The sequence below is a fragment of the Cinclus cinclus genome, chromosome 16 (assembly GCF_963662255.1).
Source record: "Cinclus cinclus chromosome 16, bCinCin1.1, whole genome shotgun sequence".
Taxonomy (NCBI): domain Eukaryota; kingdom Metazoa; phylum Chordata; class Aves; order Passeriformes; family Cinclidae; genus Cinclus; species Cinclus cinclus.
Window position 1 is genome coordinate 8,846,218 of NC_085061.1, and position 17,733 is coordinate 8,863,950.

Below are 17,733 nucleotides of genomic sequence, written 5' to 3' on the forward strand. Positions count from 1 at the left end.
TTTATGTGAAAGGCATATATTTTGCATAACTAAGAAGCATCATGAGATATTTTCAATATAAGAGAAATCAGAAGGCTTGTCATGATCTAATGCATACATATTAGTAAAACCTTTCCTAAAATACACTTGCTGAAAAACAAGCCTACCTTGTGCTTCACTCCCAAGCTTTGCCCTGACAGGCAGTTTGCAGCAGGATTGTCTGGATGGACTGATGTGCTGAACCCCCAGTCAGGCAGGGGCTGAACTGATGAACCCCCTGAGAGCAAAGCTCTGATTAAGTTGTCACTTCAGTTTAGTGCCCGATTCTGCCCTGGCCATGTTCGCTTGGATGTAAACAATGAATTTTATTATCTCATTTGCAATTGACACACTAGTCCCTAAAAGGTATTTGTTTTGAATTTGTTATCATTACATTTTTGCAGAACGGGGAGTATTGAGCAGAACATCTCCATAAAAGGCAGCATGGGGATGTATGCAGAGATCCCAATGCTTTGAAAATTACAGAGACTTATTAGTTGAAAATCTGATGGCTTTTAAGTATGTTAATTTTAGGAGAAACCAAGAGCTAGAAACAGCTTTCCTACTTGTGCAAGGTCCAGTTAAATTATGAATTATTTGTGAATTATAATCAATATACAGAATTTTTTTTAGTTAATAGAATGACATCTACAAAAATTTGAAATAGCTGGTATTTTCCAGATAAAGGGAATCTATCCCTTTCTTCTTTTCTGATTTTTACAGTTTATAACACTGGCAATAACTGGGGCCAACTTCTTTCGAAAATTAGAAAACTAACCAAGTGTTCAGTCAGAGTTATGTAGTGATTCACACTAGCAAAGGTGGGAAGACTTTATTATAAATTGAGGCACTTACAGATAATTTGACTGAAGTATATGGAGAACGCATTACCAAAAAAAGGTGAAAGGCCAGGAGGGATTGATAGCAGTGCTCATAAAAAAGCTGTCAATGCTGGGGAATTCCAGTTCCCAAATGAAGATCACAAGGTTAAGATTCACCCCTAGATTATCTTTTGATTATTTTTTTTTTCCAAGCAGTGCTCAGTTGAATGATTCAGTTAAGTATTGGAAAAGTAAAAGATAGGCAACTGGAAAGATCTTAGTCAAGAATTACTGTAGCCCAAGAAATGCAGTTTGAGTCAAGTTCAAGTCAAGAGCAGGTTACTGCTACACTCTTCCATCAGAGACTACTCATGACAGCAGGACTTGGTTTTTGAAAATAATTGGTTATATGTTCCTCTGTTGCAATAATTATTCCCTGTACAGATGTGATAAGGCTTTATACTGACATGCACATCCTGCAGAGGAAGAGAGAATTGTCCTTTATCTTTTCCTCAGGAGAAAAGCAGTCCCTCCAAGATGTGACTCAGAAGGCAATTCTGCTTGGCCAATAACCTTTTAATTAAAGTACACTTCCTGGGAATATTTATATTTCATCCTTGAAATAATATACTCAGGATGAACTAGTTATAAAGACAGCATTCAGCTTCTGTCATTAACATGAAAAGGGAAAAGACAGTGAAGATTAGCCAGATTCTCCATAGTGGGATAGCAGACAGAGAAATAGAGTGAGCTGTAGAAGGATCCATGCAAGTCTGCATGTTAGACAAGTACAACTAATGGATCAGGCTAGGTGCAATTTGGCACAATTCTAAGGCAAGAAACTTCATTTCAATAGTATTTTTGTGACTGCTTTTCCTCCTCCCATTCTCAGGATACTAACCTCTGGGTACAAAGCGTATACTCTTGTACATGATTTGGGCTGAATGGATGAGAACCTCCTGCCACCTCTTGTACATGGATAGGGGGTCTCCATTTCTCTCAGCCAGTCCTATGGGTGAAACCCAGGAACTGGCTAAAGGGTCAATTTTGCCTTCCCAGGGAATGCTCTCAGCAGGCAGTAAGGAGTCTTTTCCCTTGGCCCATTTCCCCAGTACCAATCACACACTGGCCCAGTGCAGTGCAGCCTTGATCAGAGATGGACCAGAAGATACAGTGCCAGTTATTAATCAGACAGCTTCAGCATCTCATAAGCAGCTCATTAGTCCTCACTAGGACAAATTTAGTTGAGTTTGTGGAGCTGATATTCTACCTCTTCCATTCAGATGGAAAACCTTCCTTTATAATGAAAATGGATAGTGCACATTAATAAATAAATTCAATTTTTAATAGCCATTAATCCACACTTCATAACTGCATTTCCTTTTTTACTGCAGTGATAGTCAGAAGCTGCTAAAACTTCATCCTTAGATATCCTTAGATATCCTTAGAGGTTCAGTCATGAAAAGTTCTTTTCACATAAACCCATGTTTTCTCCTCATTGTGTTTCAGAGGAGTTCTGGGATCCAGCTCATACTGTCTTTTCACTAGTTCTTGCATGGGATCTATTCTTACCATATTCAAACTAGTCCTAGTGTCTGGATCTAGGGAATAAGAACCTGTATTTCCAAGTTCTATGGTTCATTCCACCTTATACACCTTCCAAATGGATCTTGCTTTGAGAAGTGAATTTAAAACTTTCTGCACCTTGTTATGTACATACAGGAAGAAGTAGGAGAACATAGTCAAATACAGACAGACCAGCTCTCACTTTTGTGCTAGAATCTGTGGAAGATGTTTTTGGCGTAGCATGTAACAAAGAAAGGAACTTTTCCTTGGTCTTTGGGCAAGAGAACAGACAAGCCTCTGGGATGTCCCACTGTGACATGTTTTGTAACAGGCCAACAGTTTTAGCTAGGGTTGGGTTTTTGAGGTGGATGGTCAGGATGATTTGGTAGTTTGGTTTCCATCATCATTTTCTGTGGGCAGCCTCAGAGCATAAAGATTTGAGCCCACGAAGCTCAGCTCTGCAGTTCAGTCTCACTTTTGGCGTTTCTGACAGCAGTACCTAATTGCTATTGATATAAAAGTGCTGCCACCTGGCATTCAGCCACAGGCAGCACTATCCGACCTTTCTGATGCTTCAGCATGGCCATAAAGCTCTCTTCTGGGCATAGGACGGGCTGAAATCGCCATCTCCAGTGCTGCAGCAGTTCCTCCCATGCTGCTGGGACAGTGGGGTGGAGAACGTGCCTTGCCTGCTGCCACAGCAGCGGGAGAGGCCAGGGCAGCTCCTGGTGCTCCCTGAGCCCCATGGCCCGGGAGCTGCAGCTCTGGGATGGGGCAGTGCTTCCATGGCTGCCCTGTGCAGCAGCTTCCCCCTGCAGCCGCCAGCTGGAGAGCTCGGCTGGAGAGAATACCATCTCCATTATTGGAACTGTGCAGCTCTACCAGCCCTCTTGGCAGCCAGGGAGCATTTTCTGCCTTAATCCACACAGAGGTCAAATAGTTTCCTCTTGGTCTCTTCCAAGAATCTCCTGGGAGCGAGTGGAGGGCCACATCCTACAGATGTTCCCTCACAGAGCCTCGACAGCGGGGAGCAGAGCTCAGGGGCCAGTGGCAGTGCACAGGCTCTCCCTCACATTTTGCATGTTCATGGATTATCTGGGCAAATTTCCCTCTTTGGGATTTCCAGGCAAGGCTCTAGAACAAGCATATTTAGCTTTCCTTCCCGCCCCCCCCCCCCCCCCCTTTCTTTTTAAGACAAGACAATTGTCAAGGGAGTTTAAGGAGCTGGGGCATCTAAATTTCACTGAATTTCAGTGGAATATCATCTAACCTTTGTAGGCACCTCTAAAAACCCTAGTTTTGTTTTTAAGCTTTATGTCATCTTCTGCATGATCCATGTTTCCTTCTCAGACCTCTCAGAGAGTGCGGCCTTGCAAAAAAACCTTAATCTGTGGGAAGGTTTCAGGGACAAATATTTGGAAAGCAAGCTCTGATACTCCCAGAGCACAGGGTGTCCATTTGGCTACATACCACAGAGCTTGGTCGTTACGCTTATGGGTTGACTGCTGACATCTTTAGCAGTCAGTTCTCCAAGCTCCCTCCAGATTCATGTTTGTTTGAATGCTGTAAATATTGAATTCATTCTCAATAAGGAAATGAAACAGCCTCTGTCTCCTAGAGATGTTTTTCTTGGGCACACACTCTTTGTAGCTCCTCCCCAGCTCTCCTCTCTGCTCCACTGCACAGCGGGTTTCCCAACCAGCACACTCCTCCTGCCCTGGAGCAGACCACAAATCCTGTGCACTCCTTCCTTCATTTAGACCTGTGTCCCCATGGGATAAAGCAGAACACGTACAAAGCTACAGCACTGTCAGCACTGAACTTGCAGCCACATCCAAACTCAGTGGCCAGAGCAGAAGAGCAGCTGCCTCCTGTCTCAGCACAGTGCAGAGCAGCCTAAACTCTCCCCTGGCTCTCACCTGTGGGGCAGATACATCCAGCTGCTTTATCCACATGTGACTCATGACACAGATGCATCATCCTTCCAGTCTCAGCATCATGGTTCAGAATATCTTAGCTGAGGCAATTTCCAGGCTTGTTTCATTTATTCTCTCTCTCATGTGATAGATGTTTACCCTTCATTAATGATCAGCTCCTACTGTCTGACCCATGGGGAGGGGCTAACTCTAAATTACTCCCCCTTCACCAGCAGTATTGACAACATTTTTTTTCTGGTTCTTCTGTTGACCTTATCTTAATCTTATTCTTCTCCAAATGAAATAGTATTAAGGGACTGGAAATAGTCCTTTGCAAGAAAGGTTCATTTCTGTCCTTGCTGGAATACAGCCTGGGAACCATTCTCCTACTGTTTATTTCATTATTGCCCTGATATTTCAATATGTACCCAACAGCATTTGGGTGATTGGAAATTTTTTATTTGTCCAAATTCAATTAACTTTGTGGTGGGCAAGAGCTGAGGCTGCAGGAAGGTGTTCAGCTGCTGGTGCAGTTCTGACAGTCTCATTGCACAGGCACTGAGTATCCACATGGAAATGTGAGATATGACACAGGAGCCCTAGTGCTTTGGACCTACTGTGGGGCAGATTTGACAAATGTGTTTTGTCTGGAACGTCTCCACATTTTCCTTCCTTTATCCCTTTAAAGCAGAATATTTTGCTTCCTCAACAGGTGTCTGCTGAGTCAAAATGGCTCAAAAACCTCTCAGCGATGATGAGAAATTCCTCTTTGTGGACAAAAACTTCATCAACAACCCACTTGCTCAGGCTGACTGGTCAGCAAAAAAACTGGTTTGGATTCCATCAGAGAAACATGGATTTGAAGCAGCAAGTATCAAGGAAGAGAAAGGGGATGAGGTGGTAGTTGAACTGGCAGAAAATGGAAAGAAAGTGACACTGAGCAAGGATGACATCCAGAAGATGAACCCTCCAAAGTTCTCCAAAGTGGAGGACATGGCAGAGCTGACTTGCCTCAATGAAGCTTCTGTGCTGCACAACCTAAGGGAGAGATACTTCTCAGGTCTAATTTATGTGAGTAGACCCAAATATATGCAGAGCATTTCCTACTGCATGTCACCATGGCCCACTGACATCCCACCCTTCCCTGGGATACAGGCCATACAGTAACACTGTGCAACACTGCCATGCAAGTACTGACCCCCAGTACTGGTATCCTAACCCAAAAATGCTTTAAAATTCACTTTATTCCCCACGAGTCTCCGGCTTCTTTGATAATTTTTTCTTTACTTGACTAAATTAAGACACATGAAGGTTTCTTCCACAAAATTTATGGATTGCAAAAGAATATTGTTGGCTTGGAAAGTACTAATAGGTAAACAAAATCTGAGTCCTGCTGTTGGGGCGGGGGGAGATAGGGACTTTTAAATTAATTCAATGTAAACCTAAACAATTTTCCAGTAATTTGTAAAAAGAGCATACAGAAAAGGGAAATCATGCAGTTTTTCTCAGGAAAAACCCCACTGAAAGGCAGCTGAAAAGTTCTGGTTTGGTTGTGCTGGAGTTAAACCTTGTGTGTGGATACAGGAACAAACCCACTGGAATTCAGGCAAGAGTATTTGTGTGTACCAGTATGTCACTGAAGCGAAGTCATGCATCCACTAAACCTTTTTGTTGATCAAGCTACAGATCAGACAAACCTGGACAAATTATAATTTCTCTATGTTCATGTGAGTTATGTTCACATGAGTCATGTAAGTAAAGATTATTCTGTCTTTCAGTCCTCACAAGTACATTAACACAAGAATATTTTGACATTGATAACCCTAATCTATCCACATCAACAGCTAGCAAACAGTACAGTAAGAAACCCCAAAACTTTTCCAAGGGATTTAGCTGTTATCTTTGATTTTACATGAAGGATCCCTCTGCTGTGCCACAGAAAAGTTATCTACTGTTTCAATCTACAAAAATTTTACTTGCATGACGTATCACTGATGAGTAAAAGTACAGAGCTTAGGTAGAAACAGTAGTCAAGGCCTTAATATTAATATGAGGAATGCTAAACTGGAAAGTGGGAAATGAAGCAGAAAATAAGACAGTTATATGGACTACAACAAAGGGATTACTTGTTATGCATAACTTCAAAGAGCTAAGTTCAAGATCTTTCCTTCAGGAATGTACTGAAATGCACATTATCAAGTTCCTGAAGACTCCCCATCTTTTTGTTATTTGAGTTTATTGGATTTTAAATTTGAAGGTGAACATGTGGACCCACATGCTATACTATCAGAACATGAAACCTTAATTATTAAAGCAGACTTTTTCTGAAAGTGTTCTGCGTTGTTGCAAAAATTGAAAGAATTAATAGAAGGTCAGTGGAGAAAAATGGGGATTAGGGTATTTCTTTGTTGTTGTTCTCAGCAACACTCTGCATAGCTGTTCCAGGGCTTCCATTATGTTTACTTTATGAAATTTTCACTTTCTACAGAAAGAGGAAATTAATTTCCAAGAATGGCTAATGCAATTAGAAATCAGAGTTTTTCATGGAGGCAAAAACGGAAGTTTACCTGAACTTACGTTTTCTTTCTCAAGAGACTAAATTTTAAGATGCTAAAAGTTTCAAAGACATTAATTTGACTTGTGCAACAAGTTAATTTTATTTTCAGTAAGCAAAACCTGCTTGAAACTGCCTAGCTTTACACAGTGCTGCCCTACTAGATGCTGCCATACCTTTTTAAAATCAGAGGGGGCCTCTAAAGAGAATTTGAGTCTCGCCCACTTGCAAAACTAACTGTAAACAGCCATCTCCTGGCTGCCATGCACTGCCTACTTTGCATCCCTTGGAGTCCCACACATTCAAAGAAAACATGACCTCAACATTTTTCTCTCCAGAGCATCACTGACGCAAATGGGAATTCCCAAATCTGCTAGAAAAAAATAATCAATCCAGCTGGAAAAATAAATCATCTCTCCCTTGCATTTATATTAAATATTATTTAATAAAAAGTTTCAGTGCAGAAATTCATAGGGTGACTGCACACAAAAAAAATCTGGCCTTTTACTTCATCATAGATAATTAAGATGGAAGGGCAAGAAGAAACATGAGCCACTAATTCATGTTTCATATTGCTCAAAACAAAAAGAATCTGCTTTATCCACACACAAATTACACCAAAAATTATTATATAAGCAAGAAAAACACAGCAATGCAACTCCAGTGGATTTGAGAGAAGAATTAAGTTGCTTGTGGTATTCGTTCAGTCTTCACTTAACAGTGAAAAATGCTGTCTTTGGTACATAAAGCTTAATATGCCTTATGGAACTGAGTTGGCCTCTTCTGCCCAAACCTAGATATTTACAATGCAGATGTGTATTTGTGCCAGTCTCTAGTAAATACCCAGCAGCAGCAGTCTGAGGGATACACAAGCTCAGCACACCCATGGAAGTATCCCTAAGATATTTCAGATTATGTTCTTCCTCCAGACCCTCTGGAGAGAGATTCAACCTCTCTCTAGACAGGCTGTGCCCCGGGGAGAAGGATTTAAGGCATGGAAGCTCCAGTGCCCCCACTTTCAATTCTACACTCAGCCATGTCAAAACATCATCTATATTAATCTAGCTCCCCCAAATCCTTGCAAAGCAGACACCTAGAGCTATGATCAGCCAAAATAAGAGGGCTTCATTAAATTTCCTGAAGTGACAGGATCATATTAGTCACAGCCCAATTAGAAGTGAGGATTCCTGAACTTCATCAGCTCCAGCTTTTGCTCTGCCTTAAGAGGCTGCTTCTTGTGCCTCAAAATTAGCTCTTCAAAGGTATGCTACTGTGTGCCTGGGTGTGCAAACAGCCCTGCATGTGTCAAGTCAGGAAATGCCTGAAAATGTCAGGGAAGGGAAGCCTAAATAATTTCCTTGATTTCCTCTCCTAATTTTTTGTACTTGGGTGGGGATGATTAGTTGAGTGTGTACAGTAGATCTATTCATGCTATTAAAAAATGTCTTGCTGTCCTTCCCACAAGGGCCTTGGTGGCCATTCTAGGATAAAACTGTCACTTTTCAAGTGCGTTATCCTGGCAACACTAGAATTCATTCTGACATGAGCAGCACAGTTTCATTCTGACATCCCACGTCAATGAAAATCCAGCCCAGCAATTCCCTACCTTCCACACCGAGGGGTTCAGGCTGGGATGCTGAGAAATGGGGGGGATTCGAGCTGGGTTTTCTTGGGCTGTGGTGCCACAGACCCAAGGTGAGCAGCGGGTGCCCATCAGCGCCCGGAGCAGCCCAGATGTTGCTGCACAGCTGGAGCAGCAGCCCGCAGCTGGCAGAGGCTGCGGCCCCGGGTGCTGAATGCCATATAAAGTGCTCGGGCTGTGCCGGGCAGTGCTGGGCCCTTGCCTATTATGGGCAGGAAAGGGAAATCCCAGTGCCCGGAGCCTCCCTGTGCCCCTGGGGGAGTGGGGACAGCTCCAGCCCCGCTGGGACACAGCCTGAGGGTGCCAGCAGCTGCACCCCACAGAGCTCTCCTTCACACACAGCAACTCAATTAAATCAGTATTTCTTCTTTTTACACCAAACAAACCACTTCTGCCTATGTCAGAAACAGCACAGTTCCATAATTTCTTTCATTTCCCATAGGGTGGTTTCATTGTTTTCATTTTGGGGGTTTAAATTTTCTTTTTTAAATTAAATACCCTTGCAAATTTCTTACTTTTAGTGACCAGGAAATATGGCTTGTCATCTATTATCATATGGTATTATTTCTGGTCCAGGCCAATACCTGGAATATTTAGAAATAAAGGAAAAAATAAAAAAAACAAAATAAGACAAAGAAAAAAAATAAAGCATGGATGAATACCTATCAACTGGCAGCCAATATTCTTGTTTATGTATATATTTTTATATTAATACCTCCATTGAGTTCTAAATAAACCAGATTTTTCCTTATGTTTCCTACAGAAATAGTCATGCAGTGAAAGCATGGTTAGTCTCTCAAGTCATCTATTTGGAACTTGAGCAATTTTATGTAAGGACTCTCATCAATCATCAATATTACCTGGTGTTCATAAAAGCTTTTTTTTAAAAAAAACCCTCAAACTTCAATCCAAGCTTCTTACCTAGGAATTCAGTTTGCAAAATTTGATGTCTACCTGAGCAGATATTTATACAATCTTCTGAGAAGAAAATAGACATATAAAGAAATATTAATTACAGTTGTTTCCATACCCTTATGTGTAATAAGGGTATGGATTATGTATTGAAAATAACTGAAATTAAAGAGCTCTAACATCATGTCACAGTATTTCTACAGATATTGATAAATTCACCTTCTTTCCAGCAGCTCACTTATTAGACATAATGATTTGTGCACTTGCAAACCACCCACAGTAAACAGCAATTCAGAAAAATCTCTGCTCCATTTGTGACCCTGGGCAGAACACAAAGGAGCGCTGCTCGCTAAAATCCCATTAATTCCACGCAGCCCATGCCGCTGCTTCCCAGCCTGGACATGGCGTGTTATGTTAAGTCCAGCTTTTATTTGAATTCCCTTGCAGACTTACTCGGGTCTCTTCTGTGTTGTGATCAACCCCTACAAGCAGCTGCCCATCTACTCAGAGAAGATCATTGACATGTACAAGGGCAAGAAGAGGCACGAGATGCCACCACACATCTACGCCATCGCCGACACGGCATACAGGAGCATGCTGCAAGGTAGGACAGCCCGGGTGCAGGCCTGCCCTGGGGGCAGAAACACCTGGGACCTCCTCATGGGCTGGGCAGAAACACCTGGGACCTCCTCATGGGCTGGGCAGAAACACCTGGGAACTCCTCATGGGCTGGGCAGAAACACCTGGGAACTCCTCATGGGCTGGGCAGAAACACCTGGGAACTCCTCATGGGCTGGGCAGAAACACCTGGGAACTCCTCAGGCGCTGCTGCAAACACCCCACCAGCACAGAGCACTCACAGAGGGCAGCACTGCCTTTCTAGAAATTTCAGAGGAATTCTTTGGCAGGAGCAGCAGTCCACAAACGCTGTGACTCAAAAAGGAAAAACAATCCTTTCACCCATCTGTGTCGAGGCATGTGGGAAGGTTTCAAAGTCACGCAAATAGTTTTGGCAAATACGGGCATGGAAAATGCTCCCTCTCCACTAGTGGAGACTATTCCAAAGTTAGCTGTGAGTGCTGCTTGGTCTGTCACCATTGCTGCTCTCTCCCCGCAGCAAAGCAGATTCAAACAGTGTTTTTGGGGCCACTTTCCCTACAGCCTGATGTCTTGAACCCTGAGTTGAGATGTGCCCTGTTTTCCAACAGGGATGGCAACGAGCAGTGGGAAAGCAGTCAGGTCCCAAAGGGTGCAAACAAACCCTCAAAATTCACAGTACTCTCCTCCTCCTGCAGTCGCTTCTGACAGACTGAGAGAATGTTGTACTAAGGAAAACCATCACTGAGGAGTTAAAAAGCTGAAGTGATGGATATAGGAGGCTGCAACACCTCCAGACTATAGAGCATGACTGGGTGCCTTCTCACATCAACTTTGGGTGCTACAGGAAACCAGGAGCTCTACAAAATATTTTAAAGATTATATGCCTTCATAAGGACCCCGACCCTAAGAAATTTTGACTGACAACTGTGTCTCAGCAAGATTCACAGGCTTGGCCCTAAAGTTTAGGGCTTCCCAGGATTAGGACTTTTTTTCTTACTATGGCTTATATGACATTTATTTTCTGGAGCTATTTCAATTCCTTTATTTAAGTGCATCCCAGAAGGCAGAGCTACAGTGCAGCAGAGGAGGACCAATACAGCAACAAAAATAATCTGAAAACAGACCTTCCTACACTCTATGTGGTATAATCATAGTTATAAAAAACTTACTTGGCAGGTCATCCCACTAAGCCAGTCACATATCTGTGCTCCAGCTTCTCTCCTGAACCCTGTGCTCTGCATCCAGCACTGTCCAGGGCTCTGAGCAGGACCTGAAGCCGTTCCTCCCTCTGATCCTTTATTTAAGCAGCGTGCCTTGAGGGGAGAGCTGGAAGAAGCTCCTGGCTCCTGTAGAGCATCAGCAGTTGTGCAGGGTACTGTACTTGTCTCTAGAAATGAGGTGGGGGAAAGAAATAGAAAAGGGCTATAAGCTATCTGTAGAAAAGGAAAAAAGTATATGACTGCAGTCTATGCAGAAACAGAATTGTCTTTTCCTGACAATACATGAATTTTCTGCCTAAAGTGAAACTAGTCTCAGCACAGATGAACCTGATCCAAGCAGCACAGGGATGTCTCCCACTCCTCTCTCTGTCTCCTGTCCCTCCCAGAACGTTCTCCTGAGCCGTGGGAGGTCACTGGAGTAGGTTTGCCCTTACTGTGGCCATTAACTGCACTTAGAACAGCATGGGTTCAGCTGTGCCTCTCTGGCTGGGCGCTGGAGGGAAGAGGCAGCAAGTGTGCAGCTTTATCAATTCAATTCTTTCAGTGCTCAGAATAATTTCCTGGCCCTACTAGCTTTGGGGGAGTTACTCTTCATTATTCATGTGCCCCCACTGCAATTCTTCCTGGCAGCAGAGAGGAGAGCAAGTAGAAAGGAACAAGGAGGGAGTAGGTGATTAGCTGAATCTTTCAGAGGATGCTCTTTCACTGCTTCCCACCCCAACCACGCACAGCACAGCTGGCACAGCAGCCAGCAATGGAACCACCAGAGCTCCCAGCACAAGCCCAGGACACCCACGTTTTACTTGCACATGTCATCTTGGAGTTTCTCCATCTCTGAAGAGGGCCCCAGCTGCTTTTAAAGCTGTGCTTTTGTTTGTAAAAACCTACTCGTGTTTTGTGCATAGAACTAAACCAACCCTCAAAATAACTCTGGTTATTCAGCCAAAATTCTATTCACGTTGGAGTGGTGAAAGTGGGCGTCAACACGGTTCTGTGTGAGCACACAGCACATATAGGCACAGAGAGCTTCAGGGGGGTTGTGAGCAGATTTCCAAATGGATTATAAACAAAAGTTCTTACTGATAAACATGGATCAGATAACTATTTTTTTTTTCCCTGTGAGAAGTCAGTACTGCTCCTTATCTGGAAACTTGCATAGTTTCTGCTTGCCAAAGTAAAATATGTTGTAGATTCATGAGGCTGAGGAATTATATTCTGGCATTTCATGACCAGGGCCACTTGGCCCAGAGCAATCAGCTTGTTTAGATGTCTCAGGGATCCTTTATCTCTTGGTGAACCAAGCCTCTGTGTCTGCAGATCCCTGGTTCTGCTGCAGGTTCATCAGCTGGGAATCACAGCCCTCCACATTCTCACTCTCCCCTGTGCTGGCACAAGCATCCAGCAGAAAACATGAGCTGTGCACACTGCATTGCTCCTCTGCTTCAGACACTTACTTGGTTAATGTATTGATGTTTAACTCCCATCAAAGCTGTTCTGATAAAAACAGCCACAGCTAGCAGCAATCAGATAATCAGATTTTCTTCCAAACATGCAGAAAAGCCAACATCTCACGGGTCACAGGAATTATCAGATATGTTGGCTGGGCAAAGATAAAATTTCCACTTGTTTCAAGTGGTTGTGAGCACCTAAAACCCTTTTGCAAATCACAGTCATGCTGTCTCATGCTCAGCCAGGAGTGGTGGGTGTCTTATTGAATCTGCTGATTACCATATCACTAATGCAGTTTGATCATTGCCCAGGCACAGCCACGGATGCTCATTTCCAGCCAGAATAAGAATAAACTTTAATTTTCTTTACTCTGAAAGACTGAGAATTCTACAAGAGCATTTGCATGTGTGTCCCCAGGAGTTACCATGCTGAACTGGTACGATTGCTGCTGATAGATGATTACTGCTACACTTGGAGACTGCAATCATAAAACACTTCCCCCTGCTCCTGCACCCTCTGCTCTCTCCTGTGTTTGGGATGAAGTAGCTCCATACAGAGAGCTTGATCCCCATCCCAGCTCTTGCACTGCCAGCAGGATTCTTCATGCAGACACGATGCAAAGCTGTTCCAGGTGAAAGCCATCCCTGGTTTTGCTGTGCTGAAGTGGGGCCCCCCTCTCCTGGGGCAGTGTGGTCTGGGAATGCTGGTCACAGCAGCAAGGAGGAGGCAGTGCAGGCCAAGAAAGAGGAGCCAGAGGCGGGTGGATGACCCTTCCTGCAGTACTGCCAGCTTCCAGTGATGGTGAAGCTGGGATACTGCTTAGTAAGGAGAAGTAATTCTGCTGCCTTCTGTCATCTTCCCTGCAGAAACAAAAAATAAGTGATAGACAATACAAATGTGAAAAGTCATGTTATGTAGAAGTAGTAACCAAGTTTTTGTGTAGTTGGTTAGGCCTTTATTAAGCTTTCTGGCAGTAAATCATCCTGGAGAAGACATATTACAGCTTTCTGCAGATTCAAGGAGATTATTTTCTGTGGAGCCACTTTCATGCAAGTTTGAGTTAAAAATGGAAAAACAAACAACCTGGTTGTTACTTGGAGGTATGGGAGGGAAACACTGTTCCCAAGGTCTTGGAAAAGGAGGCTGCTGTGAGAAGCCATCTGTTTACTGTGTCCTCAGCAGCACTGTACAGAAATGTCCCCTTTAGGCAGTGCAGTTATTAACAAATGTAAAGAAGCAGTAAGTGAGTGGGGGAACATGGTTTCAGTCTGTTTTTTTCCTTTTATGGTAAAGCTGCCAACTTACTGCTTCATTGTGATAAACCATCTGATTTTGTTTGTAATTAAGCAGAGCTAACTGGTCTATCAAGAAAAGGGGCAAGAATTCTTACAGGCAAACTAGGTGTTTGGTGAATAAAGTAAGCAGATTCCAGAAAGAAAAAAAAAAAACAACTCTGCTGCATGTTTAGGAAAGCTGGTGTGGTTTACAATGCAAGTGTAGGTTTCTATTATAAACTGAGCAGATAATAAAAAAAAAAATTAAAAAAAGTTTAAACATCTAATATAGACATATGGGAGGTGGATGATACTCTTCCAGGTAGGGTTAAATTTTCTTAAAAGGCATTAGCCAAAAAGATGTTAGAATCTAGAAGACCTATTTTGTTGCTTTTTAAGCCCCAGGAATTATATTTAAGGGGTTTCATTTTTACAACTCTTCCTCTTCTTATAGATCTAACCACATAAAGTTGCAGACTTACAAAACGGCACAGTCTTTTCTATACCGAATGAAACATTCCAGAACAGAAATAGGATTAATCGAATGGGAGAGCCTTTGAAAGTAATGTCTGCAGCTCAGGTCATAACAGAACAGGACTGATATATTCCTGATATATTTCATCCTCAGAGTTGAAGGTAGAACTCATGGAGGAGACAGAATAACATCTGGAATTCACCCTCCATGAGTGTGCTCAGCACAGTATGCCAGCATGAGGTTTCTCCCATGATTAACCTCTCCCCAAGGACATTTGCTGCAACTTCTGACCTAACCCTTCCTCTGCTGTTACACATCCCCAAGCTGCCCCTTCACAGGCACTCACACTGCCCCCACGGTGGGCCAGTCTGTGAGACACCTTTGGGAGTGTTCCCATACTGAGGAGCAAAAGAGGGACAGCAATGGGCAGCAAAGAGGAGTGAGAAAATACTTGGCTTGGAGACCAGCTTTTTCTAATGTTCCCTGAGCTCAGAAATTCCACTGGCAACTCAGTATCAAGAGTCACTCTTATTTTCTTTATGGTATTTATGGGTTAGTGATGCAATATCAATATATGCCCATGGTTTCTATTTACACAACAAGGTATTTTTAGCAAAATTTCTTCCATGCTCTCACTTTTTTAACTTAAAATGAAGCCTAGCTGATACCCTACAGTGAAAAACAAACATGGCTCACAGTTCCTCTTCTCCCAAATATTTATGTGGAAGAGTCCTGCAGTGATGATTGTTGACAAATACCTCCAATAAAAATGAGGAATGAGTCATTTTGTACCAATTTACCAAACAAAGCAGTTAAGTGGCACCATTTGTTATGTGGTGATCAATAAAGCAGTTAATGTTATAGCTATTGAGGAACTGAGAGTAAAACTGTTGCTTAATATAAATCCAAGCCATTGCAGAATCCTCTAATGCTTTTCCTAGACTGGCTGTGGACCAGGCAGCACTTACAGCTTGAAAGCTTAATAAATTGGTTTAAATAGCTTTAAATTATTTCACTGTGTTTGTGACAATACAGGGTCAGCAATAGGGGTGAGTAACCAGACAGGTATTCCTGCAAGTCTCCCCACACACTGAGCAAAAGGAGCTCATGTCTGAACCTCTGAGCAAAGGTTGGTGCTGGCTCTACTTTGGATAAATAATGCCAAACCATACAGCAGCACTGGATTCTGCCTAATTATCTGCCTCAGGTCTCAGATGTGTAAACTAAGCACATTTTTCAAAAATGTATTTGACCTGCCTGGGTATTATTTTCCCAAGTCAGAAATTTTTTTTACAGTCTGTAAAGGCAAACTGACAGTCTCAGTCAAAGAAGGGCAAATTTCAGAGCTGGGGCTGGTTGCTCAAGGCCTTCTTTAAGTCTTCTTCCAAGTAGTTCTAGGGCTGGAAATACCACACCTCTCTGGGAAACTTGCCCTGGTGTTTGACAAGTGAAGGAAACAGTTGTACATTAGAATGGATCACAGCAAACACACTCATCATTCCTTTTGGCAGAAAAATCTGTGCAAAAGTTCTGAAGGTAGAGAGAAACCCTGACCCCAAATGAATAAGCAGGGAGGATTGGTCCAAGAATAGGCCATGGAGATGGGACACAATCCTAACCCTTCCTGCAGCATTACACAACACTGGACACTGGTGTGCTGAAACCTCTCACATGCCTCACATAGCAGAAATGGAAACTTGGTCCTCCTTTTTATAAATCTTGATCCAAAATGTGTTTGATGATCTGTTCATAGTAAAAAACATAAAGAAGGCTTACATGCTTGTTGACATGATCTTGTATAATCTAAAGTACCTTGTTTTATCTTATTCTTTGGAATATCTCCCAAAGAAATTACTTGTCCTCTTGATAAAAATTGTCTCTCAGTCTGAAATGAAATCCAGGCTAAATTATTCAGGTATTTGAACTGCTTTGCCTTCAAAAGTCAAAGCCTTGCATGACCAGCTTAAAACATTTTCCTTGTTGATGCCTTATCTGTCCAGACTTTGTTTCGAGTTGGCTGCTGGCCATAGTTCATAAGCATAGTAAAAACTTGAGTTTCAGGTTTGAAATTTTGTTCTAATCTTCTTAGAGAGAGAGCCTGATCTTTTTTGCTGTCCTCATTACAGTTCATCTCTAATGGAATTTACAAAAAATATTTTTGACCTCTTAACCTTTTGTTCATTTTTTGTACAAAATATTTCCATTACAGATGGTTATTTAAATTCAAGGGTAAATTAAATAAGATGTGAACCCAGAACTTTTTACTAATCATGGTCGGCCAAGTTTTAGATGGTCTAGGCTGTTCAATGTAAATCCTTATAAATATAAGTGCTTCTGTCAGAAAGACTATTTTCCCTAATTAATGGATTATTTTTTTTATTCACAGATAGAGAAGATCAGTCTATCCTGTGCACGTAAGTAAACTCATCTCTTTTAGTATATCTCAATGTTACAATACCTTTATTCAAAATTGATTCAAATTCTGATGGAATGGACGCCTTCTCCTCACCTTCAGTAAGACTGAACTCCAGTCCCAAACCTAGTTCAGTAGATAGACCTGTTCATAAGATAAAGAGCAGGCATCAGTGTCACAGGAAATCTTTAATACATAAAATCATTTCTTTAAATTGACTTTCTGAACTTAGAAATTTAACAGTTTACAGTGAACAACTGGGGAGTATGGTTATTACCCCACAAAATCCCACTCGTTTGTCATTCCTGCCTGTTTTGAAAAATCACTCAAAATGTTGACTTGGACAAGGATCTCCTGCTTGACCCTCAGCTTTAACTCTACTTTCCATTCTTCTGTTGCTTATTAATCGGTTTTATTTGCTTGAATGCCATTAAGAATGCTTTGGACAAAATTTTGTCTTTGTTAAATTAGGCATTTTCCAGTTTTCCTGATAAAAGATCAGATTTGATTCTATGTAAATGCTCATATGTTGGCAAAGCTGTTATGTGTATTATTTACAGCAGGTTCATGCAGTGATGCTGTAATCTGTCAGGTTTAGGTTATCTGAGAAAATGTTGCTACTGACTGAATGTATATTTACCCTCAAAAAAAGCACTGTTACTGATCACCAGCCATAACATTACTTTTGACTGCCACTGCTGACTGGAAAAAAATTATCACCTAATAAAATTTGTATACTGTGTCTGGTACCATGAGGGTTATCACAGCTCTACCCTCTGTTACAACAAGACTTCAGTATTTGTAAGTATACCTATCAAAAATCTGCCCCCAAATGCATTAATGCCAAAGAGAAATCTAAAATTTCTGCAATGA

The 17,733-nt window shown here is 42.1% G+C and overlaps 1 protein-coding gene across 5 annotated transcripts in view; it reads left to right on the top strand.

The window, feature by feature from the left end:
* The first annotated feature begins 5,050 nt into the window (after positions 1 to 5,050).
* Positions 5,051 to 17,733, top strand: part of MYH11 (myosin heavy chain 11) — a 49,004-nt gene continuing 36,321 nt past the window's right edge. For all 5 annotated transcript variants that reach the window (XM_062503751.1, XM_062503752.1, XM_062503755.1 and 2 more), the window contains exons 1-3: positions 5,051 to 5,392; positions 9,877 to 10,033; positions 16,834 to 16,861. In XM_062503751.1, the coding sequence (XP_062359735.1) occupies positions 5,051 to 5,392; positions 9,877 to 10,033; positions 16,834 to 16,861 (527 nt within the window). The remainder of the gene's footprint in view (positions 5,393 to 9,876; positions 10,034 to 16,833; positions 16,862 to 17,733) is intronic.